Source organism: Pyrus communis, chromosome 6 (assembly GCF_963583255.1).
Source record: "Pyrus communis chromosome 6, drPyrComm1.1, whole genome shotgun sequence".
In the NCBI taxonomy this organism is placed as follows: domain Eukaryota; kingdom Viridiplantae; phylum Streptophyta; class Magnoliopsida; order Rosales; family Rosaceae; genus Pyrus; species Pyrus communis.
In genome coordinates this window covers 24,379,574-24,405,013 of record NC_084808.1, presented here as the reverse complement: position 1 = coordinate 24,405,013, position 25,440 = coordinate 24,379,574, and the positions used below count along the sequence as shown (strand labels likewise).

At 35.4% G+C, this 25,440-nt stretch overlaps 2 protein-coding genes across 3 annotated transcripts; both read left to right on the top strand.

Moving 5' to 3' along the window:
* Positions 1-6,357: 6,357 nt before the first annotated feature.
* On the top strand, positions 6,358-11,401 carry LOC137737417 (protein NSP-INTERACTING KINASE 3-like). Of its 2 annotated transcripts, none has more exons than XM_068476876.1 (11): positions 6,358-7,166; positions 7,388-7,520; positions 7,636-7,707; positions 7,827-7,970; positions 8,079-8,150; positions 8,261-8,320; positions 8,414-8,508; positions 8,611-8,754; positions 9,395-9,736; positions 10,072-10,463; positions 10,849-11,401. In XM_068476876.1, exons 1-11 carry the CDS (start codon positions 7,043-7,045, stop codon positions 11,164-11,166), a joined length of 1,896 nt encoding a protein of 631 aa, XP_068332977.1. In that variant the 5' UTR covers positions 6,358-7,042; the 3' UTR covers positions 11,167-11,401. The 2 variants fall into 2 exon arrangements, with proteins under 2 accessions (XP_068332977.1, XP_068332976.1); XM_068476875.1 differs by having other exon boundaries at positions 6,359-7,166; positions 9,392-9,736.
* A 1,638-nt stretch (positions 11,402-13,039) lies between these two features.
* On the top strand, positions 13,040-15,933 carry LOC137737792 (protein trichome birefringence-like 2). The gene is made up of 5 exons (XM_068477348.1): positions 13,040-14,166; positions 14,473-14,665; positions 14,753-14,943; positions 15,048-15,206; positions 15,364-15,933. The coding sequence occupies exons 1-5, from the start codon at positions 13,265-13,267 to the stop codon at positions 15,704-15,706; spliced, it is 1,788 nt and encodes a 595-aa protein (XP_068333449.1). The 5' UTR covers positions 13,040-13,264; the 3' UTR covers positions 15,707-15,933.
* The last annotated feature ends 9,507 nt before the right edge of the window (positions 15,934-25,440 follow it).

Below are 25,440 nucleotides of genomic sequence, written 5' to 3'. Positions count from 1 at the left end.
TTTGTCAAAAATATTAGATGACAGAGTGGCCCTAAGAAATCTCACTTCAAGAGAATCTCCGTAATATTTTTCTTAGCCTAATGTGACATTTGTAACGAGAAAATTAGAAGCAAAATAAAAAAGAAAGATGATTAGGCCATCTCTAACCGAAGACTAGCCTGATGGCTCGTTTTAGCCCTCTGGCCTTCCAAAAAATCAATATTTTAATGAACAGTGCATAACCATATTTCCTACCATATTCAACCGAGAGGGCAGAGGGCCATAGGCCAAACATAGCCATGTGAAAAAAAATTATCCCCAACTGAGGGCCAAAGGGTCATAGGGTCAAACATAATTTATTATTTTAATTGAACTACTATGATTACTTAAATTAAATTACCTCAATAATTTTCATGTTTTTAAAAATGTTGTTTAAGTTTCATGTTGTTAATTTTTTTATGTTGTTTAATGTTACTTAATGTTGTTTAATATTGTTTTATGTTACTTAATGTTTTTTAATGTTGTTTAATGACTTAGGAAGTCATAGGAAAAAAAATAGAATACTTAAATTTTGTAAAAAAAGAAAAAAGAAAAATCAAATATGACGTTAGCATATGGCCTTGCTCGGGTCGGCCAGCTAGCTGCTTTGGGCCGACCGGTTGGTTCTTTGGCCCTTTTTTGTCCAATGAGGTCCATGAGCCTATTGGCCTTTCGGTTAGAAACGATTTTTGACCCTCTAATCATCTGAACCATTCGGTTTGATATGGCCTTAGAGACCAAGGAGGGCAGGACTAAGGGCATAAGTATTGGACCAGCATTGGAGTGGGGTAAAGTGAGAGAATATTTCATCTTCCTAAAACGACCAAAATACCCTTGTATTTGTTGGAGGTGTGGACTCCGGAGCCCGGGGCATGGTTGTTGGAGTCCCTCTCGCATATAATTATATGCTGAAAAATCTGTGTATTATTATGATTTATGAATGAATGAAGGAACAAATAACAAGGAGCATAAGATTAGGAGGTTTGATTAATACTAATATTAGATTAGGGCCTTAGGGGAATATTCAGTTTTCCCAATGCGACAAAAATGCTCTTAGGGTTCTGTTCTGGGTTCTAGTGTTTTATGTACTCCATAAATAACACCACCCTCACGGGAGAGAGGATCCTCTCGCTGGATCCTCCCTACGAGGATCTCAAAGATTTTTTTTGCGAGAATTTCAGGAATTCTTTAATCACATCTGTTTATTGTATAATATGCGGTCAGTTTTCGTCAAGTACTATTTATATTCAATTTTAAGTAAAAAAAAATTACAATAATTTTTTACAGCATAATGTAAGATCCTCACAATGATGATTCGGCAAAGATCCTCACTCCCCTCGCGGCATCATCTTCTTATAATTATATTTTTCATAAAAGACTGCTCACTCCCTCATGTTATATTATATATTAATATTATTATACAACCAATTACTTCATTATTTAATTAATTTCTTTCAAATCTTTTATTGCAGTTGTGTCCTTCTAATTCTTGAGTGTTTGCAAGTATAAATCCTCGTGTGTGTTTTTTTTTAGTACATCAATAGATTTATCTAGTTAAATTGTTAGATTAAAGAGAATTAGTGACAATCAAACTCACGTCATGATACATATATAGACATAACTGTTTTTCGTTGTTACGACATGCGTCACTACCACGCTCATGAGTGTTACATGTTGCAGATTTGTGATGATATTAATCAAGTAACACAAATTAGAAAGATAGAAAAGCAAAATAAAAGACACATTAGTTGGTGGTGCCACTACCACTACCAACTAACAATACAAACACACTTTCTTTTATATTTTATACATTTTTTTCATTATGTCTCTATTTATACTTTGAAATAGATACGAATGCACATTTCCTATGAGTATTTACGGGACCAATATAAAAATATCTCCCATGAAATTTGACTCGTAGATATAGCATCTCCTAAAGCATTTGATTGCTCATGAGTTTCAAATAATTAAATTTTGCATTTATTTAATAATGGGATATTCTAAATTAGTATGTAAAGAGAAAGTTTCTTACTAAAAGAAATAAATTCACATGTTATAAATTATTTTTTTGTCAAACTATAAGTTAAATTAGATATTAGATTAGCACTGACGGGGTTCGAACCTACGTCGTCATTCAATAACTCAACTACATGTAGCCGTGTTCCGATTATAAAAAATAGTATTTAAGTGAATTTTAACCGACCAGCGTCCACAATGTCTATCATTTTTTTGTGTTTGCTCTTTGTTTTCTATATTTTCATCCACTAAATGCCTTATTATTTGTTGTCAAAGGTGATTTTTAAGTGTTACAAAAACTCGTGCATTTTTGCTCACTATTCTACCTGTTAGATGAGTTTAATTTTGAAATTTGCATTTATTCATCATAAATATTTCAAAATTTAAACTCAATTGATAATAATAAATAAATAAATAATAAACGCCACTATCATTTGATCGTAGTAAGCAAAATATAAAATGGTGATTTTTAAGAAGAAAAAAAAAATCACCCACCACCGCCGCACAATAACACGAGCGGAAGTCTTACAGTCCACGTGGGCGGGGCAAGGCTGTTTGCGGAGATTCTCTCACGAACCCCGATGAAGAATAAAAGGAGGATACAAACGTTGCCTCGTGGTACGCAAGCATCACCCACCACACAACCGCCGGACCCCCCAAGCCCACATCGCCTACATCCGCGCAACGCCCAATGCTCATCAACTTTTTAATCCAATTTTACTCGTTGTTTAAAATGTGAAATCTTGTTTATATTATTCTATTATTCAAATTAAAACGCAGTTCGTTTTCTTTTTCTTATTATTAAGTAGAATTTTTGTCTCTGAGAGTAGTTTTTATAACATAATAGCTTTTTAAGATCGTCATTTTGAAGAATGTGATGTCTTTTTTTATATGAGCCTTAAATTAATCTTATAGTAAATTAAACTATCAATTTAAATAGTTGTTGTTACGCTGAAACACAATAATTTTGTAAAGTGATTATATTGAAAAGAAAATTCGCAAAATTTCATATGAAAAAGGGTTTACGCGTTCAAGAAGATGGGATCCCAATTTTCATAACCACACAATCTGAAATTTGTTTGTGCTTTGTAACTAACTAGGCTTGAATATTATTGATAAAAACTTGCATGAAATTAGATGTGTAAGGTTATTAGGGTTTTATGTAATTGGATTTGCTGGGTTTTGATATTCGATAATGAGACTAGATTTTGCAGATGGAAGAGATTCGACGTGACATAAAACCTTCACCTCTCTTCTTACTTTATTTTTTAATTAGCATTTTGTCTTCGTGTAACAAAATTAGTTAAGTTGATAATTTAATCTATAGTAAGATTAATTTGAGAGCTTGTATAAAAAAAAAACCTCATAGGTCCTCAAATGAAAACCTTAGAAAATCAGCTCTTTTTTTATGGATGCATAATTTCACAATCTTGTACAAATGATACATAATAATAAAACATAACGTAAGTTAATCTTTGTACTACAAAAGCTTTTATGATCACATCATAATAAAATAACGCATGTTAAAAACATTAGGTAATTCTCAATTTAATACCTTCAAGTATGGTTGTCACATCCTGGCCCGGGAGGGGGGGGACCACTTCCCGGGCTCGCTCCACCACCGTAGCATGATATTGTCCGCTTTGGGTCTCGACCATGCCTTCACGGTTTTGTTTCTAGGAACTCACACGAGAACTTCCCGATGGGTCACCCATCTTGGGAATGCTCTTGTGCGCCACTCGCTTAACTTCGGAGTTCCCATGGAACCCAAAGCTAGTGAGCTCCCAAAAGGCCTCGTACTAGGTAGGGATGAGAATATACATATAAGGATCACTCCCCTGGGTGATGTGGGATGTCACAATCCACCCCCCTTAGGGGCCCGACGTCCTCGTCGGCACACCACGGCCAGGGTTAGGCTTTGGTACCAAATATCACATCCTGCCCCGAGGGGGGACCACTTCCCAGGCCTGCTCCACCACCGTAGCATGATATTGTCCGCTTTGGGCCCAGACCACGCCCTCACGGTTTTGTTTTTGGGAACTCACATGAGAACTTCTCGATGGATCACCCATCCTGGGAATGCTCTCGCGCGCTACTCACTTAACTTCGGAGTTCCCATGGAACCCGAAGCCAGTGAGCTCCCAAAAGGCCTCGTTCTAAGTAGGGATGAGAATATACATATAAGGATCACTCCCCTGGGCGATGTGGGATGTCACGATAATGATTTTCAAATTTTTATACATCAAAAAGTTTTTCATCCTAGTTTCATACCCTTATTTTTTTTTACGATACTTGATGCATGCAACAATTCAAACATGAGAGACAACAAATCCACTTAATAAATTAGGTTAGAAAGAAAGAAATATAGCATAAAATTACCCATTTGGTAAAGGTTACTAGTTCCTCTTGTTCTTTGTTCTAAAAAGACAATAGAACAAAATTCTATAAGAAAGAAAGAGACACTAAGGGCAAAGCTTACAAGTTCCTCTTCTTCTTTGTGTTTAGTACTCAAGTAACTTAAAAAGATAATAAAACTTAAGACAACTATTATTAGTATTTTAAAATTTAATTGTGCATTTTTATACGAGCATTTTACTTTCTAAAATATAAAATATTTGGAGTGCTCTAACTTTTTTAAACATAATTAACTCTTTTTAAAATCGCAACGTGGGTCCAAAATTTCTCTTCACTTCCACTTTTACCTAAATTTGCCAATATTTTTAGTGTTACACGTGTATTTTAATCCTCTTGGAAAGTCCCAAAAACATGGCAAAACGTTTTTGTTATTTGTTTGGATAAATGAATATGAATTGAGATCTTCTCCGGATTGTGTCTGAAGTTAACCAATTCAGAAATTCAAACCACTTAATTAATCCTTCAACCACTAATGCACTGACCCACTTTACATCAAATCTGAATCTTTTTTTTTTTTTTTTTTTTTTTTTGAAAAGACGATATTTTCAAAGAAGTTGAGAAGTGAACTAAGTTTCATACTAAATTAATCATAATAATAGAGTTTAGATTCTTTTTTGACGAAAATCAAATCTAAAATCAGAAGAATTACTTGAAATATTCGCAGCTGATTTTAGCAGAAGATGGGGGGCCATGCCCTGTAGAACTACTTTAACTGAATAGTGTGATCACTTTTATGTCGTTTAATTTGAAAGAAAGGGTGAGCAGGCCAAATGCCAACGAAGGCCAAGACAATCCAAGCACGTGACCCGCCAGAAACTTACCTGCAATCTTTGCCCTTTTGCATAGACTATCCCATTTTTCTCTCTGACCAATTCCACACTTCCCTTCAGTCCAATCACCACCCCCCCCAAATCTTACTTTTTTATTTTTTGTCCCCCTAATTTATACTTTTTCTTTCTGAATTTCTTTTAGCATCTCAAATAAAAAAATTTGTTCAAATCTCAGACTACGTCATTGGTAAGACATAATTTACAAGAGCTTGAAATTCTTACATAATTTGGATAGAGAGTGTTTGACCGCGTTATTTGTGGACATGAGATTCTTTGTATTTTGATCAGTCTTGTTATCGTGCAATCATGTCGAGTTAAGCTGTAAAGAGTCTACCGAACTTATTGATGATTTAGAACCTATTCGGGACTGTTAACGAAAATCATTAAAAGGCGAACACATTGATGATTTAGAATCTATTCGAGACTGTTAATGAAAAACACTAAAGGTGGACCTATTGATGATTCAGAACTTATTTGAGATTGTTAATGAAAAACATTAAAAGCCATTGATGATTTATAACCTCTTCGAGACTGTTGATAAAAACACTAAAAATAGTTCTGATAACGTTTGAAAAAAATGCTTCCTTGCTAAGTGGATCTTCACAATGTAATTCCAAACAATTGATCTTTAATTAAAATAACGTTAGCAAAAATGCTTTCTTGCTAAGTGGATCTTCACAATGTAATTCCAAACAATTGATCTTTAATTAAAATTTTAACGTTTTTAATCTAAACACTTAAAAAAAATTAACGTTTACGATCAAAAGTACATATAAAAGAAAGGAAAACTTTGACTTGAAAATTTTGAGTTTTAACGATAAAGATAAAATAAAGAGTAAAGTGAATAGTATAAAAATTAATTTTTTAATGTAAAAATATAATTTTTCATTAAAATAAATAATACTGAAAATTTTTCGTTAAAATTCTCACAAAAAAGTCACAAATTACGTCGGTGTAAATAGCAACCCCAATCATTCATCCCTACCAAGTTGTTTCCCTCCCAAATATCAAAAACCCCTTTGTTTCACTGCCCTTTTGTTTTTCCTTCTTTTTAAAAAGGCACAATTTTTCTTTTTTAGTTGATGGGTTCTGTTGGCATGTGTATCTGTGTCCGAGTTTGGCCTTTTGCATTGGCCCTTGCGTGTGTGGTTTTTTCTGGTGTGGGTGAGTGAGTTTCATTTCACTCTCCTTTTCACTCTTTGAATGGAAATTCACTCTCACTCCTTCACTCCTTGTAAACCAAGATAATGGTGGTGGTAGTGGTATTGCAGGAATCACAGAGGAAGGACTGAGCTCGCCTACAAACCAACAACGCAGCCCACATGGAATTTATGGGGATCGCCCAAAACTTATAGAAAAGCAAACCCACTACTTTCAGATCTCTAGGATCCCATATATCCAGGCTTGTATCTGTTTGTTTCTCGAGAAAATTCTCTCCCTTTTGCTGCTTGTCTCAGCTCATACGGTGCTCATTCTCCTTAGTTTGATTCGGGTTTCTATTTCCGAGCAAAGTGCTTTCTGGGAAAGTGATTTTAGCAATTGGGTTTTTGTTTCCTTCAAGTTTCATCCACAAAGACACTGACTTTATCTGGAAGTGAAAAGCCGGAAGAGCAGTGGGGTTTGCTTTCTAGGATTCTGATTGTGAAACCGCTGCATATTCTGGATAAGGCAATTGGATAATGGATAGTGCTTTTGTTGGTTGTGGTGCTTTTGAATAAAAGCTGCTTCTTTGCTCTAATTATAATTAGCACAAAGAAGGTTGAATGGGGAGAGAAAAAGACTACATGGGAAGAAGTACTTTCACGTTGTGGAAATTGGGTTTACTTGTTTTGGCATTGGTGGAGGCTTCTTCTGCAACTCTTTCTCCTACTGGTGTAAATTATGAAGGTTCATTTAATTTTTTCATTAATTTTTTAAGAGGAAAATACCATATATATTTTTTTCTCCCTCAATTTGTTCAGTTAATGCTCTCACCATTGCATTGTCTCAATTGGGTGCAGCCTAGGATTTCCCTTTTTTTTTTTTAAAAAAAAAAAAAAACAAGAAAATGGAAAAGAAAATTCCTGCAGAAAATAACCCTTTTATCTTGTTTTTGGAAATATTCACAGTTGAAGCATTGGCGGCCATTAAAAGCGATCTACATGACCCACATAACGTTTTGGAAAACTGGGATAGTAACTCTGTAGATCCCTGCAGCTGGAGGATGGTTACTTGTACTCCTGATGGCTATGTATCTGCTCTGTAAGTTCTTCCGGATATATAAGGCTAGAAAAAAAAAATAATTCAGAGTTTTCTTTACTATTTGTCTATTTGATGAATTATTTTCTCGGTAAATGATTCTTATTATTTTGTTTAGGGGATTGCCTAGCCAGAGCTTGTCCGGTATCTTATCTCCGGCGATTGGAAACCTCAGTAACTTGCAATCTGTGTAAGTTTGCACCTCCTTCATGTCGGTTTTTATTTGTTCTTGTGAAATTTGAATATGAATTGATATTGTGTTGCAGAAGTGTTTTGATTTGAACAAACGTGACCGTTTTACGTATGCAGGTTGCTTCAAAACAATGAGATTTCGGGTCCAATTCCTGCTTCAATTGGGAATTTGGAGAAGCTTCAGACTCTTGACCTCTCCAATAATAATTTCAATGGTGACATACCAGATTCGTTGGGCAACCTAAAGAACCTGAATTATTTGTAAGTTCAAAAATCATCACATTACGTCTTTTAAACATTTTGATATTCGATAACCACGCGAATATAGCTAATGCTTACACCTTTTCTCTTGTTTTTCGAGCAAGACAGGCGGTTAAACAACAACAGCCTTACAGGACCCTTCCCCGAGTCTCTATCTGCAGTTGAAGGTCTCACTCTTGTGTATGTCTTTTCCCCCTTCTTTTGTGTGTTCTACTTTTCTTTGCAGTATAAATGGGAAAACCTACAAGTCGAGTTTTGTTTGTTGATAATTTCAATGAACATTTGTGTAGGGACCTTTCTTTCAACAATTTGAGCGGTTCCTTGCCAAAAATATCCGCACGAACTTTCAAGTGAGCCATATTGTTTTTTGATCCACTAATGCGTAGTTACTCGTGGAGTTCGGTTCCTTTCTCAGCCTTATTTTGTTTTTCTTTTCACTTCAGAATTGTTGGAAACCCTTTAATTTGTGGAGTAAAGTCTGAGAACTGTTCTGCAGTCTTTCCAGAGCCACTATCCTTCCCACCTGATGCTCTAAAAGGTATATATGCACGTTTTTTTTATTTTTTTATTTTTTTTTTTTTATGTTCCTTCCTTTAGCCTTCCTTGTGACACTGGTGATTCATGAATTTGGCTTTCTTAGAATCAGACTCTGGAACAAAACGCCACCACATGACTATTGTCCTCGGTGCAAGCTTCAGTGCTGCCTTTGGTGTCATAATAATTATTGGGTTACTTGTTTGGCTGCGATATAGACACAACCAGCAGATATTCTTCGATGTCAATGGTAAGTTTTCCTGCTTTTCTAGATTTCAATACTAGTATCTCAGATAGTTTAACATCTTGATAGGGGTGCTTGAATTTTAGGAGGTATGGTTCCGATTCATCCTTTTATTACTTACCTTAAGGGCCACACTGCCCCAACTCTTTAATAATGGTGCAAGTCTGAGTGTGTGAATGTTTCAATCAGTAATCTTTCAGATTTCAGCTTTTGATATTTTGGTAAAATGCGGTAACATTCATTAGAAATGAATAGTTCAGAAAATTCCAAATCCAAAGGCACGTTCTCTCTTTAATTTCTTCTATCCAAACACAACAAAAAAGATTTTGTATGTAGAAAACACAAGAGTCAATTTGTTCATATAAAGGTTGTTAACACATGATGGTAATAGGAGATAATAATAATAATCATAATAATATGATTCTCAATACATGACTAAAATCTAAATCATGAATAACCCTTTCCTTTTGTAGTTAGGTAATCTTAGGGAAAGTGTTTCAAGTCGTTGAACCTTCTCTTTCGGTGAACCCTTAGGATTTGAATTGTACTTTGAGAATTTCTTGATATTGTTTCATGCAACCAGTGATATTCTTTTTCCCCACCAACGATAATCCATGAATTCTTGATTTGGTGGGTTGTGCAGCAGATCAGTATGACCCAGAAGTGTGCTTGGGGCATTTGAAGAGGTATACATTTAAGGAGCTCTGGGCAGCAACGGACCATTTCAACTCAAAGAACATTCTAGGTAGGGGTGGTTTTGGGATTGTATACAAAGGAAGCTTGAACGACGGGACTCTGGTTGCAGTTAAAAGGCTGAAGGACTACAGCACCGCTGGTGGTGAGATCCAATTTCAAACAGAGGTTGAGATGATTAGTTTGGCTATCCATCGGAATCTTCTGAGGCTTTGCGGGTTCTGTTCAACTGAGAACGAAAGACTTCTTGTTTACCCTTTTATGCCTAACGGAAGTGTAGCCTCTCGATTAAGAGGTTAGCATGTTGTTTTAATTCTGCTTGCTGTTATTGTCAGCCTCTAATCAGAACCTAGCCTCCCATAATCTCATCTCCAGTCCAACGCCCAGTACTTCCAAAACTAAGCTGCAAAACGATATAAAAAATTACTTTATTCAACCTAACATGTTGATAATGATTCAACTGATATAAACCGTTTATTATTTTCCAGCATTTCATTGATCGCAACCATTTGTGTTCCTTGTTATCTGTTCAATTTGAGAGTATTCTTGTAGCGCTAAGTTGACAATATTCAAATCTGACATACGACTGTTGCTAAATCCCTTTTATGCGTTCTGTGTGTTTTTCCCCAGATCATATACATGGTCGACCAGCTCTAGACTGGGCAAGGCGAAAGAGAATAGCCTTAGGTACAGCCAGGGGTTTGGTTTATTTGCATGAGCAGTGTGACCCAAGAATTATCCACCGTGATGTTAAAGCCGCGAACATTTTGCTCGATGAAGACTTCGAGGCAGTTGTTGGAGATTTTGGGTTGGCAAAGCTTTTGGATCACAGAGAATCTCATGTGACCACAGCTGTCCGCGGCACTGTTGGTCACATCGCTCCAGAATACTTGTCAACTGGTCAGTCATCAGATAAAACTGATGTGTTCGGGTTTGGGATCTTACTCCTGGAGTTAATCACAGGTCAAAAGGCTTTGGACTTTGGACGAGTTGCAAACCAGAAGGGTGTAATGCTTGATTGGGTACGCTATCTCTCCCTTTCGCTCTCTCACACAGACATGCATGCTCATTTGTAAGATTTACCTAATTGCATGTATGAAATAACTGTGATCTCCATGTAATGCTTGATTGGGTAACGCTCTCTCTCCCTTTCAAACCACGTATTAACACATGGCCGTTGGCTTTCCCTCCTGTTTCTGTCCTGATGGTACATACATGTGATCCTTAGAGTGTTGCTAGAAGTGTCAAGAAACTTGGTTTGTTACATGAAATATTAATGGGTTACTTGCATAACTGCATTAACGCAGAGTTGGTATTTTCACTGCTGATGTATGTGTGAGAAAATACCATGTTCTACAAAGAAAAATGTTTTTCAACAACTCACATGGTTGTGTAACACAAATGCAGGTGAAGAAGCTCCATCAGGAGGGAAAGCTAAATCTCATGGTGGATAAGGATCTAAAGGGCAATATCGACAGGGTTGAACTGGAAGAAATGGTTCAGGTTGCCTTGTTGTGTACTCAATTTAATCCTTTGTACCGACCAAAAATGTCAGAGGTGTTAAAGATGTTGGAAGGTGATGGCTTAGCCGAGAAATGGGAGGCCTCGCAGAAGGTGGAGACACCGAGGTTCCGGTCCTGTGAACACCCGCGTCAAAGATATTCAGATTTTATAGAAGAATCTTCACTTGTGGTGGAAGCTATGGAGCTTTCTGGCCCTAGGTGACAACCATTTTTCAAAATTTTCCCCTGTTCATTAAGTTAATTTTAGTTTGAAATATCAGAAATATGTGATTGTATTCGTCTGTAAAAATGAGAAAGAAAAGTCCATGTAAAAGCTGCTTTTTTTCGCTTTTTCTTTTTCTTTGTTGGAAAATCAATTGAGTTGATTGAGCTTTCTGTCAAAGAGATTTTGGAGTTATTTCAGAAATTTCTACGTAGTTGCTTTTGTTCTAGTTTTATTATTATCTGAGATTCATAAAACAGAAAACCATGACAGGCTTTTCAGTTGTTTCTTTGGGTCCAGATACGTCTGTGTCAGTATTTTAAATTAATAACGTAATGTTATTTCAATTTTTTCATATGATGGTGCATTATTAAATTGGAAGATGAAAAATGCTAATGAGCTTCTTTGTGAATTGGAACTCTTCATGAACTCTTTTGCATCTTATGTTTTTTGGTACATTAGCTTATAATATAGGTACGAAAATTAATGTTAAACCTTGAGATGATGTACTATCACTTTTGAGTGTTCCCTTAACATTTATCTTGAAATACTGTCATGGTGGCATGGATGGTCATTCTTCCAATTGTAGGAGACGGTATCCAAGATTTTCAAACCAATGCACCAGGATTCTCTTTCCTCCTAATACCCTCTCTTCCCCTCCCCCGACCCCTCCTCTTACACTTTCTTGTTCTTGATTCTCTTTCTCTCTATATAAAAAAATCAATACAAAATGTAAACGTGGCTTAAAAATAACCTTTCAAGTAAAAAAAAAAAAAGAGGAAAAGAGAAGGAGATTAGTACGAGAGAAGATCCTACTCCCAAACGAAATATGCAAAAGAACGACCCAAGGACAATTGTGCCATAGCCTCACAAGTAATAGCCCATGGGCCAATGAGTTCCAAATTCCAACCCATAATTACCGTATCCCTTTCTTCCTACAATTGTCGAGCTTTTCTTATCAAAGCAACTCCTCTTTTGCAAAAGAAACAACAAAGAAGCAGAAGACTCGTCCAAAACCATATTTTTCACTTGCTCCTTTTTCATTTTGCTAGCTAAATATATTATGTACACATATTTTCTGGATTTGTATATTATTTATACATATGGTTACTCTTAAATACTCATTAATTAATGAAGTTGTTATACAGAGCTCGAAAAATTTGAAATGTGCTCGTTGTAGTGCACTTTTAGAAGGAAGAAGTGCATAATGATTGTTCGGTATGTCAATAATATTTCTCTAAACTAAAACTTGTATATTTGTAGTGTTTCATTAAACTGTTTCTATTACTTCTCGTTAATTAGAAAAACAAAAAATAAAATACGTTATTTAACGAACAAGAATAACGTTGGACTGATTCGAATCTTGGAGCATTGAAACCCATGCAGACAAAACTTGTTTCTGTGTTTCGCGTGCAGCGTGCTCCAGCCACCTGGAAGACATCACAGTCGCCGCCGCACAGCTTCCCTCAGACACCACCACCACGCGTCGCAATCCCAACGGATGGAGTGACCGGCAATCGCTATCAATGTTCCATGGGCCTCAGAACTCCGCCACGTGTCCTCGAATGTGTCGGCGGGAACAATCCTATCTGCGTCGTTCGGCAGTTAGTACAAGAAAACTCAAAATTTCAAAAGCACTTCTCCCAAAGCTACCCTTCCGCTTCGTACATTAATGACGCGTTTTATTTACTCCGAAATCCTTTCTAAATGACTAATCTGCCCACAACTTATACGATACACCTCCAGATTGGGGTGTAAATTGAGGACAAAATGAAGGGTATTTACGTCTACGAAATTAGACGTCGACGGGTATCTTTGTAATTGTATTTTTCTCACTGTCGCTCTCTCTCTCCACGCCAAAGAGCGGAAGAAGCCCTTACTGTTCCAGCACTCTGCTTTTCTGCGTCACGCGCACGCACCGCTCCCATATCTTTCGTTTATCTTTTTTATTTAATTTTGTGTTTTTTTCCTTCCATATTTTCATAAATGAAAGGATGCCATTCCACGCTTCGTCTTGCTTATCTCCTCTCCTGATCATGCAAACGAAATTCATATTTCACTCACATTTGCAGTAGATCCTCTGTATTATCTTTCAGCCATGGTTTGGAAGAAGCCTGCATTTCCAGAGCAGTTTTATTCACCCAGAAGAAAGGTTATTTCTGGGTTTGGCTTAGGAATTGGAGTTTCAGTGATTCTACTCGGTGTACTGTTTTTTGCCGACTTCTTGAAGACTCCTGCAGTGGAAACTTCGATTCAAGGGTTTTACAGTTTGAATTCTTCTTCTGTTTCATGGCCTTTCTCCTTTTCAAGCAGTTCAGAAACGCAGGATTTTGTGGACAAAACCCATGAAGCAAATGAGTCAATAGTTGCTGGGAAGCAAAATTTTACTGTTTTGGAGAAGCCCCATTTGGGGAATTTTACAGAGGAGGGTAAAGATGGAAGCTTTGGGGTTGGAGGAGAAATGGGTAAGCAGAAAAACAGTGAGAAGGGGCTAGCAATTGCTGAAAACGGTAACTTTTTGAATTCAAATGGGGGAGGAGCTGGTTTGGAGATTGCCCATTTGGGAAACTCCTCTGAGGTTTCGAAAAATGGAAGCTTGCATGGTGAGGAAGGGAGGGCTAATGGGAATCTTAGCCTGTCTGGGAAGGAAGATATGCATGCAGAGAAGGCAGTTGAAGGTAGTTTTTCAAGGAATTCTACTAGTGTGGATGGTAATGTTGCCAAAATTGTGAAGAAGAAAAGAGCTTGGAAGGCAGCTCATCGAGGAAATTCGACTGTGAAAATCGCTGAGTCTGATTCTCAAATGGGGAAAATGCAGACTGATTTGTATCAGAAATGTGATATTTTTAATGGTAGGTGGGCGAGAGATGATTCAAAGCCATACTATCCTGGAGGTTCTTGCCCATACATTGATAGGGATTTTAATTGTCACCTCAATGGGAGGCCAGACAATGCTTTTATAAAATGGAAATGGCAGCCAAATGAATGTGACATCCCAAGGTAAAATCCATCTTCAATTTCTTGATGAATTTTGTGTTTTTGAGCTTAAAAACAAACTTTAATCTAATGAATTTTGTGTTTTTAAACAAGTGCTCTAACATTGAATATATGAGTTATGCTCGTTGGCCTGGGCAGTGTGCCCGCCACCCGTGCATCCAAGTCCTCTTTTATTCGTAGTTTAGAGTAGTTTAGAATATCGATTCTTCTAAAAGGAAAGTGCTCTAGCATTTATATGTAGCAGTCTTTGAACTTCTGCCATGTAAATCTTCTTCTCATACCGTTGTTTCTTACTGATGTGATCCTCAGTCTGAATGCCACTGATTTTCTGATGAGGTTGAGGGGAAAGCGGTTGGTTTTTGTGGGGGATTCACTGAATAGGAACATGTGGGAATCTCTGGTTTGTATTCTTCGTCATGTCATTCGAAACAAGAAAAGAGTTCATGAGATTTCTGGGAAGAAGGAATTTAAAAAGAAGGGCGTTTATGCATTCAGATTTGAGGCAAGTGTCATACATCTTTGTATGTTCTAAAAAATCAATATTTGGAATGAAAATCTCTAATCATCCGTGCTATTGCCGCACTTGCAGGATTATAATTGTTCAGTGGATTTTGTTGTTTCTCCATTCCTTGTTAGGGAATCATCATTCACGAGTAAAAACGGTACGTTTGAGACATTAAGGTTGGATTTGATGGACCGGACAACTTCAATGTACCATGATGCGGATGTCATAGTTTTTAACACTGGACACTGGTGGACTCATGAAAAAACATCTCGAGGGTGCGCACCGTTGTTTGCTTTCTAAATCCCTTGCAGTGTGCTACCAATCAAACTACCATGTCACTTGACTGATTCATCTCATTTTGCATTTGGTGGTTTCACAGAGAAGATTACTACCAAGAAGGCAATTATGTGCATCCAAGACTCAAGGTTCTTGAAGCATACAAGAGGGCTCTCACCACTTGGGCCAGATGGGTTGACAAGTATATTGATGTCAACCGGACTCAGGTTTTCTTCAGAGGATATTCAGTTACCCATTTCAGGTATCGGACCATGTTTTCTCGTCACTTTGACTCACCTCTATATCGGTCTCAAACTTTTGAATGTTGTTGTTGTTGGAGGAATCCAATTTTGCTCCTTTTAGGAAGTTTATATTTGTTCAGATTTCAATGAAAATGGAACTGTTTAATTTGGTTGTAGCGGAGGGCAATGGAACTCAGGCGGACAGTGCCACAAAGAAACGGAGCCAATCTTTAACGAAACTTATTTAGCGAATTACCCTTCAAAGATGAGAGCTCTAGAGCATGTACTTAAGGAAATGAAAACTCCGGTGATTTATTTAAACATAAGTAGGCTTACCGATTACCGAAAAGACGGACACCCTTCCATTTACAGAATGAAATACAAGACAGTGGAAGAACAAATTACGGCTGAGAGGTCTCAGGATTGCAGCCATTGGTGCTTGCCTGGAGTTCCAGATGCTTGGAATGAATTGCTATACGCCGCTCTTTTGAAGGCCGGATGGGGATCACGCGAAAACTGAAGAAATTTGTATGCAATCGTTTGGTATTCTTTAATCGTATCGGCTTAGTTTTGTGTACTGTGAGAGTTTCTTAAGTAGCCTTTTACATCTCAATTTTCTGACACATTGAATTACATTTTATGTCAAAAAGACATGTTCCGTAAGTGCCATTCTTATCACTAAAATACTATTTGTAACATGCTCCAATTAATCCTCCATTTGTAATTATTGACAATGAAAATCACAGCCTATTCAACCCTTCTCAGGAGTATAGTTTCAAATCTGTGAATGAGTTGATTCATTTACCACTTCAACCAAACAGTTTCCGACACATCTTTCCCGAAGAGAGGAATATGAACCAAATTTTTTAGAAACTGGTCTGGCTCAAGCAAAGAACCTCTGGCACAAGAATTACATGACAACAAAAGTAGACGATTTTAGCACAAAAATCTCCATCGTGCCCGATGTATGAGTTGAGCACCCGACTACCTTATCTACAAGCGCATGTGTCAGTTTCTTCCAATATCTCACACAAAATGTGGTTTGATTCTTTACCTGTAGCTGGAAGTGGGTATACAAGAGCGAGAAAGATACTCTCTATTGAATTTGGTACCCTGCTACGATTCTTGATTTTGGAGGGGGGTTTTGGTTTGACGGCTGAGTTATTTATGCTTGCGAATTCGTTATTCAGGACTGATGGGAATCATGACATGTTTGCCGATCAGAACTTTGCTTGCTCGACATGGGTTTCTAGATGTTTGAAATTGTCTATCGAGTAACCATACAAAATGGAAATGACGGGGCAAGGTCTTGGTTGCTAAATGAATGTCCGAGACGCCTTAAATGCTTGAATCATCATAAACTCCAGGTTTTGAGTGGAGCTCTAAATCTTGTAGCACATAGCATGCTGCATCTTCTCTAATAACTTTCTTCAAACAAGGATGCACTTGTCCTTTAATGTTTCACTAGAACGCAAGCCACACAAAAAATGAGCACAATCTCTTAACAAATATACTTCACCGTGTCTACATAAACAAGGGTGAAAATTACCTTCACCACATGATTGATAAATTGATTTGATATATAATTATACATAGATTAGCTTCTCCCAATATACCATGCAAAATGAAAGATTATGGTTTGATTAGGTTGAAGAACTAAACTATTTATGGGATGATATTCACATACAAAATGCAAATGAGCTAAACTGTAGAGTTAAGAATATAGGCATGCAAGGGGCATTCCAGTGCATCTGTTCAGCTCAATCGTAACCCTACCGGCAATGTTCCTCTCATATATTGAGTGATACAAAATTACACGCAAAACTCATGGCTCATTACTAACTACTGAGAATGAAAAGGGAGACAATACGACTTACTTTGCAATATTGAACTGATGTCATCGGCTGGCCATGTAAGCAGGAAGCAGACTTAAGGAGGGAGATAAAGCGCTAAAAAAAGAGAACAACTAATAACTACCATTTTTCCAATTTCTGCATAACTAATAAATAAAATTTATCATCACACCATAAGAAAAATAAATTCCAACACGTACATTCACAAGAAGGGAGACAAACCAAAGGTGTTACTCACTTTGCAGCAGATGAAAGGATAAACAGAAGAGTGCTAACCGTCTGCCCAAAATACTACCAACACTTGTTTTATTACATTTCATACTGGAACTTAAATAAACATTACAGAACAAAAAAGAGAGCCATAGGGACTCATGACTGAGTCCGTTGCCGATTTGTGACTTGCCGGTTCGCTAAGCACGAGCCCAAACCTCTGCTACCTCCAGATCATATGATCAGTATGTATGATAATTGCACTTGGTGTAGTTAGCAGCAGCTATTGACTGAGCTCAGACTAACTGTTCAAGTTTTGGAGGAGGTTTTAGGCAAATCCTCACTCCATGTCCAATGCTTTTAAGCCCCATATTTTGGATAATGGGGTCTTAAAACCAGTGGAAGATTAACTCGCTGGCTATTGGCTTTAAATACTTGATCAGCAAGTGAGGGATATGCTCTTTAGTTGAAAACTTGACAACCCATCTACTCCTCCACTAACGTAAAAAATTATGCCACATGCTTTTACTTTAAAAAAAAAAAATGAAAACTAATAAAAATGATTTGAAAACTTTGAATTTTAACAATAATGATAAAATAAAGGGTAAAGTGAATAGTATCAAGATTGACTTTTTAGTATAAAAATATGATTTTCGTTAAAATGAACAGTACGAGAAACTTTTCGTTAAAGTTCACTAAAAAATTATGCCACATGCTTTTACTTTTTCAAAAATTCATCATCAAAAGTAAACAGAAGAAGTATCACCAGATTACCATCTTGCCCCTTCACCTAATTTCCATTCAGTTCTGCAGAACACAAACATTTTTTCTGGTTCCTAATACTGCATATGGGAAAATTTACGACGATTGACTTGTTGAAAATTATGAAATCTCACAAGGATATTAGTGTAAGAGAAACATTAAAAAGGCACCTAAACTACCTTTTTTAGTGCATTACTTTTCTAATTGTTGGGGTTTTTAATACTTTTTATGGAGCACGGTGGATCCTATCAGTCATCACTCATGCTCATCTAATCCTTTTTCCAACTCAAATCCCTTTAATTAGCCGCTAATCTCCTGTTTTTGGCAGCCAAGCCGAGTTTCCATTTACATACTATTTCAAGGCCCGGCCAGTTTGTTAGGAGAGATTATCTCGTGTAACCATAATTTAGTTTTGTGGCGTTATAAAAAAATAAATATTTAACACGTGTTTAAAAAAATGTGCCACACATTTAATAGACGGTTAATACATGATGAACTGGTGATGTGAAACAATCTCCCGTTTGTCACACTAATACTAAAGCCCAAATAATGCAACTAATTACACACTAAGACAATATTTTAAGATAATTAGGAATTATTCCCTGACGACTCTAATGATTTTTCTTTCACCCAAAAAGAAGTGGTACGTGCTTAGACTCTCCACTAAGGCTTCGTCTTATTGGAAGTTTCTTTGTGCACTACAAGCAAAGAAAGCAAAAATCAGTACTTGATGTGCAATCTCACTTTGCTTTATCTGTTTATTTCATTTGTTCATTGATGCTATAACATCATGAAATTAATCAACCTTCTTACGCCGAAACAGATTGCAGATTTTGATCCCTATTTCGACCATTTTTGTTTTGTTTTGCCGATGTTGTGCAAGAACAAGCAAACCTAGGTAAGTGAGGCACAACAAGACAAGGTAGATGATAAGAAAAATCAACTTAATTTAGTCACATGAAATGACAGAAGTACTATGTGTTGTGTGATGCTTGCTCTTAGTTGTCTTCCACCTTCTATTGGTGACAGAAAATCCCATATGAAATGATAACCTCCATCATTGAATCAATTTCCGTGAAACATAATAAATTATTACTAGCACTTCAGAATAGTCGATTTTTACTCTTCTATCTTTTATTTTGTTCAACCTCAAGGGTGACCGAGGTTGTGACCTTTCTGTTCAAATTACGAGAGTTCCAATCCAAAGACATCCATCTATGTTGATGAGGGGCGTTCTCTAGTGCACATGACATGTTATATGCACATTTAGCTTATAACCATTAGTAAAGGAGAGAAGATGAACCTGCCAACGACTCAATGAAGGGAGGAGAGAGGAAAGAAAGCAGACAGCGACTCACGGTAAATTTTCTACCGGGTTTCCAATTCGGGTTTTATTGACTCGAATGGAATTTAAGCTAAAAATTTATCTCATCCGTTGATTTACATCTTACAATTATTGTTTACATGTGTATTTAATATATGTATCTAGAAATGAGCACTAGAGAAAATTTGATTGATGTTGGAACCCGAACTGGGGCTTTTAAACTTATGGGACAACAACAATAGCACAGCCCAAGGGAAGTAAGAGAAACTCAATTTTCTTGGGCCAGTTCACATTAGTGACAACAACCAATCAACAAAACTTAATGGTTGCTTATTATTTTCTTTCTAAGAAATGCCAATGAGACTTTCTTAAAGTGAGATTTTTTATGGACTATCTACACCTAAGGTTATTGGTACAGATTTCATACAAAAAATACAAGGTGATATATAGTCTTTATTTTGAGAGTCTCCTTAGTGTTTCTTTTTCTTGTATGGCTCTTCGTTGCATTTGTTAAAGAATTATATGCATTTATTTATTGGCATTTGGAATAAGAAGTAGGATTATCTCCGCTCTAAATTCCATCCTCCTCTCTCACTTTTCTCTATCCTTCTTTCTCTATAAAAAAATTAGCACAAGATATTGACGTGGCCTTATTATGAGCGTTCAAATAAGGATTGAAGGGGAAAGGAATTTGTAACAGAGAGAATCCTACTCCTTACAATAATGGGCACTACCTCGAGCAAGAATTAGTAGACAAAAAATAGTTTCACTGCCCAATGTGACTACTAATATTAAGTAACATATCGAATGTTGCCGACTAATATTGCTTAGATTCATATTCTTATTGCTCAGCCATTTAGATTAATAGTAGGTAACAATTTCACGCGTAAAATTGCTGACAAAATTATCATACAATTTTTTAGAGCCGTTTAAGGTGTTAAGTGTCGTTTTAGTTAAGTTTGACTTTGTTAACGACATCCTTTGTTCTTTAATTTTCTGCTAAGCAATGATATAATCTGATATAATTATTAATTGTGCAGCACAGATCAGAAAGGAGAATTTACAGATAAACTAATAGATTATACTCCCAACAAGTTATTCAAATATATCCTGATGAAGATAATGGGGAATTCATGTTCCCCATCGATATGAATAATGAATAGCAGGATAGCATGATCAGCCATCAGATATCTTCCAAGTTGATTGCAGTTTCATTTTTGTCTCCCAAATGCCTTTTGAAAAACAATACTTTACCCCGATATAGTTACGAGAATCCTCCATTCTTTTGACCAGAAAAAGAAAGACTAGCTTATTTCCTGGGACTAAAACTAAATGCCCTCCACTCCACTTACTCTTCATTTTCTAGCTTTTTTTTAGCATCATGACTTATGCACCAGAAAATTAAAAAATTAAAAAAAAATAAGGTGGGCGAAGTTTTCTGTTCCTAATTAATAACCTTCGTTATATTATTTTACGATCCTATGAACTCATGTGTAAAAACAAGATTACATGCACAAAGAATGTCAATTAGTTTTTTTTTTTTTTTTTTTTTTTTTTTTTTTTTTTTTGTAACAAAAAGTTTAGGAGAAGATTGGTTACTCTCATCATTAGTGTTAGGATTTATCCAAAATTTCGAGTTGGAAATATTTACACATAACATCTAACCGTCAGTTACCATCGGTATGAATTTACGTAAGAACTTACATTTCTTTAGCATGTAAGTACATACAAACTATTCGATACTCCAAAAACTATGTACTCTTAACCTTTTTTCACGGTCATGTTGTGTGTGTGCGCGCGCGCGCGTGTGAGGCTAAGATGAGATCCATGGACTGGTTTTTTATTTTATTTTTTATAGAAAAACTAATGAAAATAACTTGAAAACTTTGAGTTTTAACAATAAGGACAAATTAAAGAGTAAAGTGAATAATATCATGATTGACTTTTTAGTGTAAAAATGTGATTTTTCATTAAATTGAACAGTACTGAAAATTTTTCGTTAAAATTCATTTTTTTTTATTTGTGATGACTGAATAAGCATTGTAAGTACTATTGAAAAGAAAAAGTACATATCAAACACAACAAAGAACCAAAGTTTCAATTAATTAAAATTACGTGATTTACCAGAAATACACATGAAACTATTGCTAACAACGATCTATCTTTTGACTAATCAGAATTAAAGATCCTTGTCAGTGTTGTCAACTCCTGGTCAAGCCTTCTTCTCGATCACCAACAACCAATGATTCCTCTCTTTGACTGGCAACAACATAAAACAATGCAAAAGCCACGATTCGTTAGAATTTACAATTTTTTTTTACCCACATAAAAAAATGCATTTACAAATTATCAAAAGAAAAAGGAAAAAAAAAAAAAAAAGCTTAGAAAAAGATTGCATATAAGTTGAGTATGAATTTGCAAAATTAATTAGAGCAACGTGCAATTATCTCTACCCTTAAAAATTAAAATTTTCTTCTAATAATTTAATATATAGTGTAAAATACTTTAGTTAACACATTGAATTTCATTTATCAATAGATTTTTTCTTCTTCCGTTTGAATTCGTTTTGATAATTCTTCTAGCTACTTTGATAGGTGCAATTGTACAAATCAAACACGCATCATGCATGGTTATGAAGTTGAGCACCTGTTAAGCACCAACATTTTGTCGGATTTAGCATCATTGATCTTTGATAATTGTCCCCCAATTTCAGCTTCCTCAGATGTGCCCTTTCTGAACGTGGGATGTGGTAATTGGTCATGTTTACGTTTACCTTTAAAGTCAATTAGTAAAAGAGAACTGGGCATCTTTCGAAATATAGCTTATAAATCTATGTCAATCTATGAATTAGGGACACGTGCGTACTGTTTTGACTTGAAGATAGATTGCAACTTCCCAAGATGCACCGGGCATTTAGTTTTGGAGATATCATTTTTTTTTATGTCGTAGTTTATAGATTAAACGAAGTGCAGTTTATGGTTGGATTTATTTGTGTTAATAAAATACGATCTAAAATATATGGATAAAATACAATATAAAATATATGGATAATTTTATGAAGATCAATTTTTTAAACAAAGTTTGCAAACCAAATAATGTGGTCGTTAATGATTGGATTATTAATTAAATATCGATTAACCTACTTGTTTCTTTTGATGATACATTATTTAGTTTATAAATATAATTTAAAATTTTAACCTTCATAGCATTAGCCCAAAAAGATATCTCTATCATTTTCTTTATATTTGTGATTCTCCAACTTTCTCGCCAATTCACCTTTTTTCAAAGTTTGGCTCTCCCCTCATTGACTATATATAAGAGAGCAATTCATGCACTTATACGACCAACCTTGTTTCTCATTGACCATAACCTATATATATAAAGCAATTCATGCACTCGTACGACCAACCTTGTTCATCATGTGGGTTAATTCTGCATCAAATTAAGCTCCTCCAAAGCCATTAGATCTTCGAAGGTACTTCAACTTTGTTGGTCATTTACAATTTTATAGTGACACTGTGACTGTTATATTTGGTTGGAAAGCAATAATTATTTAGAGTAATGTTAAGGATACCGTCTATTTAAACTATATCATGTAAAGCATGTGACATGATTATTAATGATTAAATTATTACTTAAGTTTTTAATTAATGTACTTATTTTATATTGATGACACATCACATGATTTATGATTTTAAAAGATGAAGAAACTTTTCAGTGTGTCGAGAATACAGTCCAGTATACTAAGTGTAATAATAAGATTAATTAGAAATCTGAATATTATATTCAACAAGATAAGCAAAAGGATGGTTTTTTTTTTTTTTTAAATTTTTTTTTTTTGTGTTAGAATAGGTAGAAGGATGTTTGCTTATTGATAAACTGTCGGTTTTTCTTTTACGATCAGATATCAACCCGTCCGATTTCTTTGTTTGACCGGAGGACATTCTATCCAACGGTGAGAACGGCAAGCCATTGGATTCTCTGAAAATATATTTTAACTTTAAAATTATTTCTCTTAAAAGCAATTTAATCATTTAAATTATTTTTCAGACAAGGCCTTGATCATTTGGCAGCAGCTCGGTTTTCTCACGTGTAACATCAAGAATCTTTCTATATATATAGACCCACATGCGCAATATTAACTTGTCAATTACATAAATAAGTTTTTTGGTCATATCTTTATAAGTTAATTAGCTAGAATAGAATGTGTGTATAAAAAATAGCAAGAATGTGGTTTTTTCCGCTCAAATTAGTTAGTATGGATTTGAATCTTTGATATATTAATAATCTTCGTATGGACGGACTCATTCACTGGCAAGCGTGAACTGCCTACTTAGACTTCGAACTACTGGATCAAATTTTTCTCACCTAGTAATTGAGCAAGGTGGTGGCTCCGGTTTGCGAACCTCATTCACAACTATATTTTTTTTAGGAAAACTAATGAAAATGATTTGAAAACTTTGAGTTTTAACGATAAATACAAAATAAAAGGTAAAATGAATAGTACCATAATTGAATTTTTAGTATAAAAATATCGTTTTTCGTTAAAGTAAACAATAACGAAATTTTTTTTGTTAAAATTCCCTATTTTTTTTTCTCCTTCATTTCAAGAAAACTACACTAAGATTTTATATTTCACATTTAAAAAAAAAAAAAAAAATCTTGACTCCGTTACTACTTCGTAAGAATAAAAACCATAAATACACACTTTACCGGTTATCACCTAACTAAGTTAATGGTGAAGAATAGATGAAATAATAGTAATTTGTGGCATTTTTCTTTGGATGCATTTACCACGAAAATTTCAGCCTCATAAATCCTCTGGTTTGTTGACTAGTCAAAGCCCTTGTATTGTATGTGTGTCGAATTAATATCAAACCAAACACTGACCTGTACACTAGGTTGTTTTGTTCACTAGGTTGTTTGGTTTACATGATTCAACCCTATATATATCAAACTCTGCCACCATTAAAAGTCATGGATGTAGTGACTTTTACATCTTTAAAAACTCCCATACCCTCTCTTATCATCTTCCAACTCCTACCATTGCATAACAATGTGTCAAATGGGGCCGGTCGTGCCTCCACATTTTATCTTCTTCGCTTTTGTGAGTTACTGTTCTCGGAGTGGCGGTAAGATGACTCTGTTTGAGTTGACCATACTTAGCTTGACACTAGTCTTACATGGATCATGTCATACTCTTGTTTGTGTCGAATAACATCAACCCAAATTCGCCCGCTTCATATCAATTTCAAGTCGTGTCATAGTCTACCCTTAATTAGAATTAAACGTTAAAAACACTATAATAATTACGTAAGGGTTAGAATCTGGCAACATACTTTTGACACTAATTTTGTAAGGGTCTACTTTGTAATGCATTTCAACGATTCAAACATGTTCTTGTTTCGTTCTTATTTTGAACTGTTTATATTTTAGTACATCATTTATAGATCATCCTTACAAAAAAATTAGACAAATCCAAAATCATTAAGGTATTTATTTGTAGTGAATTAGAAAATGAATGAACACGGTTCTACAAAGAAACACTAAATTTACTTAAACGGTAGTATGATTTTAGATTTGGATGATTTTTGATAAACATGATATTTGAGGTAAGACATAAAAAATAAACGGTTCAGATTGTTAAAATACATTACGAAGTTGGTCATGCATAAAAAAACGTGTGTTCCCAAATCTTAACTCGTTAATCGTTATATAATCAACATTATGAAACACGAATCATTCTAGATTTTTATCCACTGTTGTCCATGATTTTAAGGAAAACTAATAAAAAAAGTTTGGAAACTTTGAGTTTTAACGATAAGGACAAAATAAAGGGTAAAATGAATAGTAGCATGTTTGACTTTTTAGTGTAAAAATGTGGTTTTTCGTTAAAAGTGAACAGTATTGAGACTTTTCGTTAAAACTCCCATGTTTTTATCATGCATTATTTTCATATGTGTTTCATTTGTTTGATTTTTCTTTAGCAATTAGCATCATCATGTGTAGACAACCCAATGCATGCATATGAATTATGAAATATACATATGCCAAGTTCAAATTCACCCATATGCGGGTGGGTTCCAGTTCCACTCCTTGAGAACC

Bases quoted from the DNA above. Each gene is read 5' to 3' on its own strand.
- LOC137737792 (XM_068477348.1), top strand. From the start codon at position 13,265: ATGGTTTGGAAGAAGCCTGCATTTCCAGAGCAGTTTTATTCACCCAGA. The intron at 14,666-14,752 runs GCAAGTGTCATA...CCGCACTTGCAG, and splicing joins TTTATGCATTCAGATTTGAG to GATTATAATTGTTCAGTGGA. The intron at 15,207-15,363 runs GTATCGGACCAT...ATTTGGTTGTAG, and splicing joins TATTCAGTTACCCATTTCAG to CGGAGGGCAATGGAACTCAG.
- LOC137737417 (XM_068476875.1), top strand. From the start codon at position 7,043: ATGGGGAGAGAAAAAGACTACATGGGAAGAAGTACTTTCACGTTGTGG. The intron at 7,167-7,387 runs GTTCATTTAATT...AAATATTCACAG, and splicing joins TACTGGTGTAAATTATGAAG to TTGAAGCATTGGCGGCCATT. The intron at 10,464-10,848 runs GTACGCTATCTC...ACACAAATGCAG, and splicing joins AGGGTGTAATGCTTGATTGG to GTGAAGAAGCTCCATCAGGA.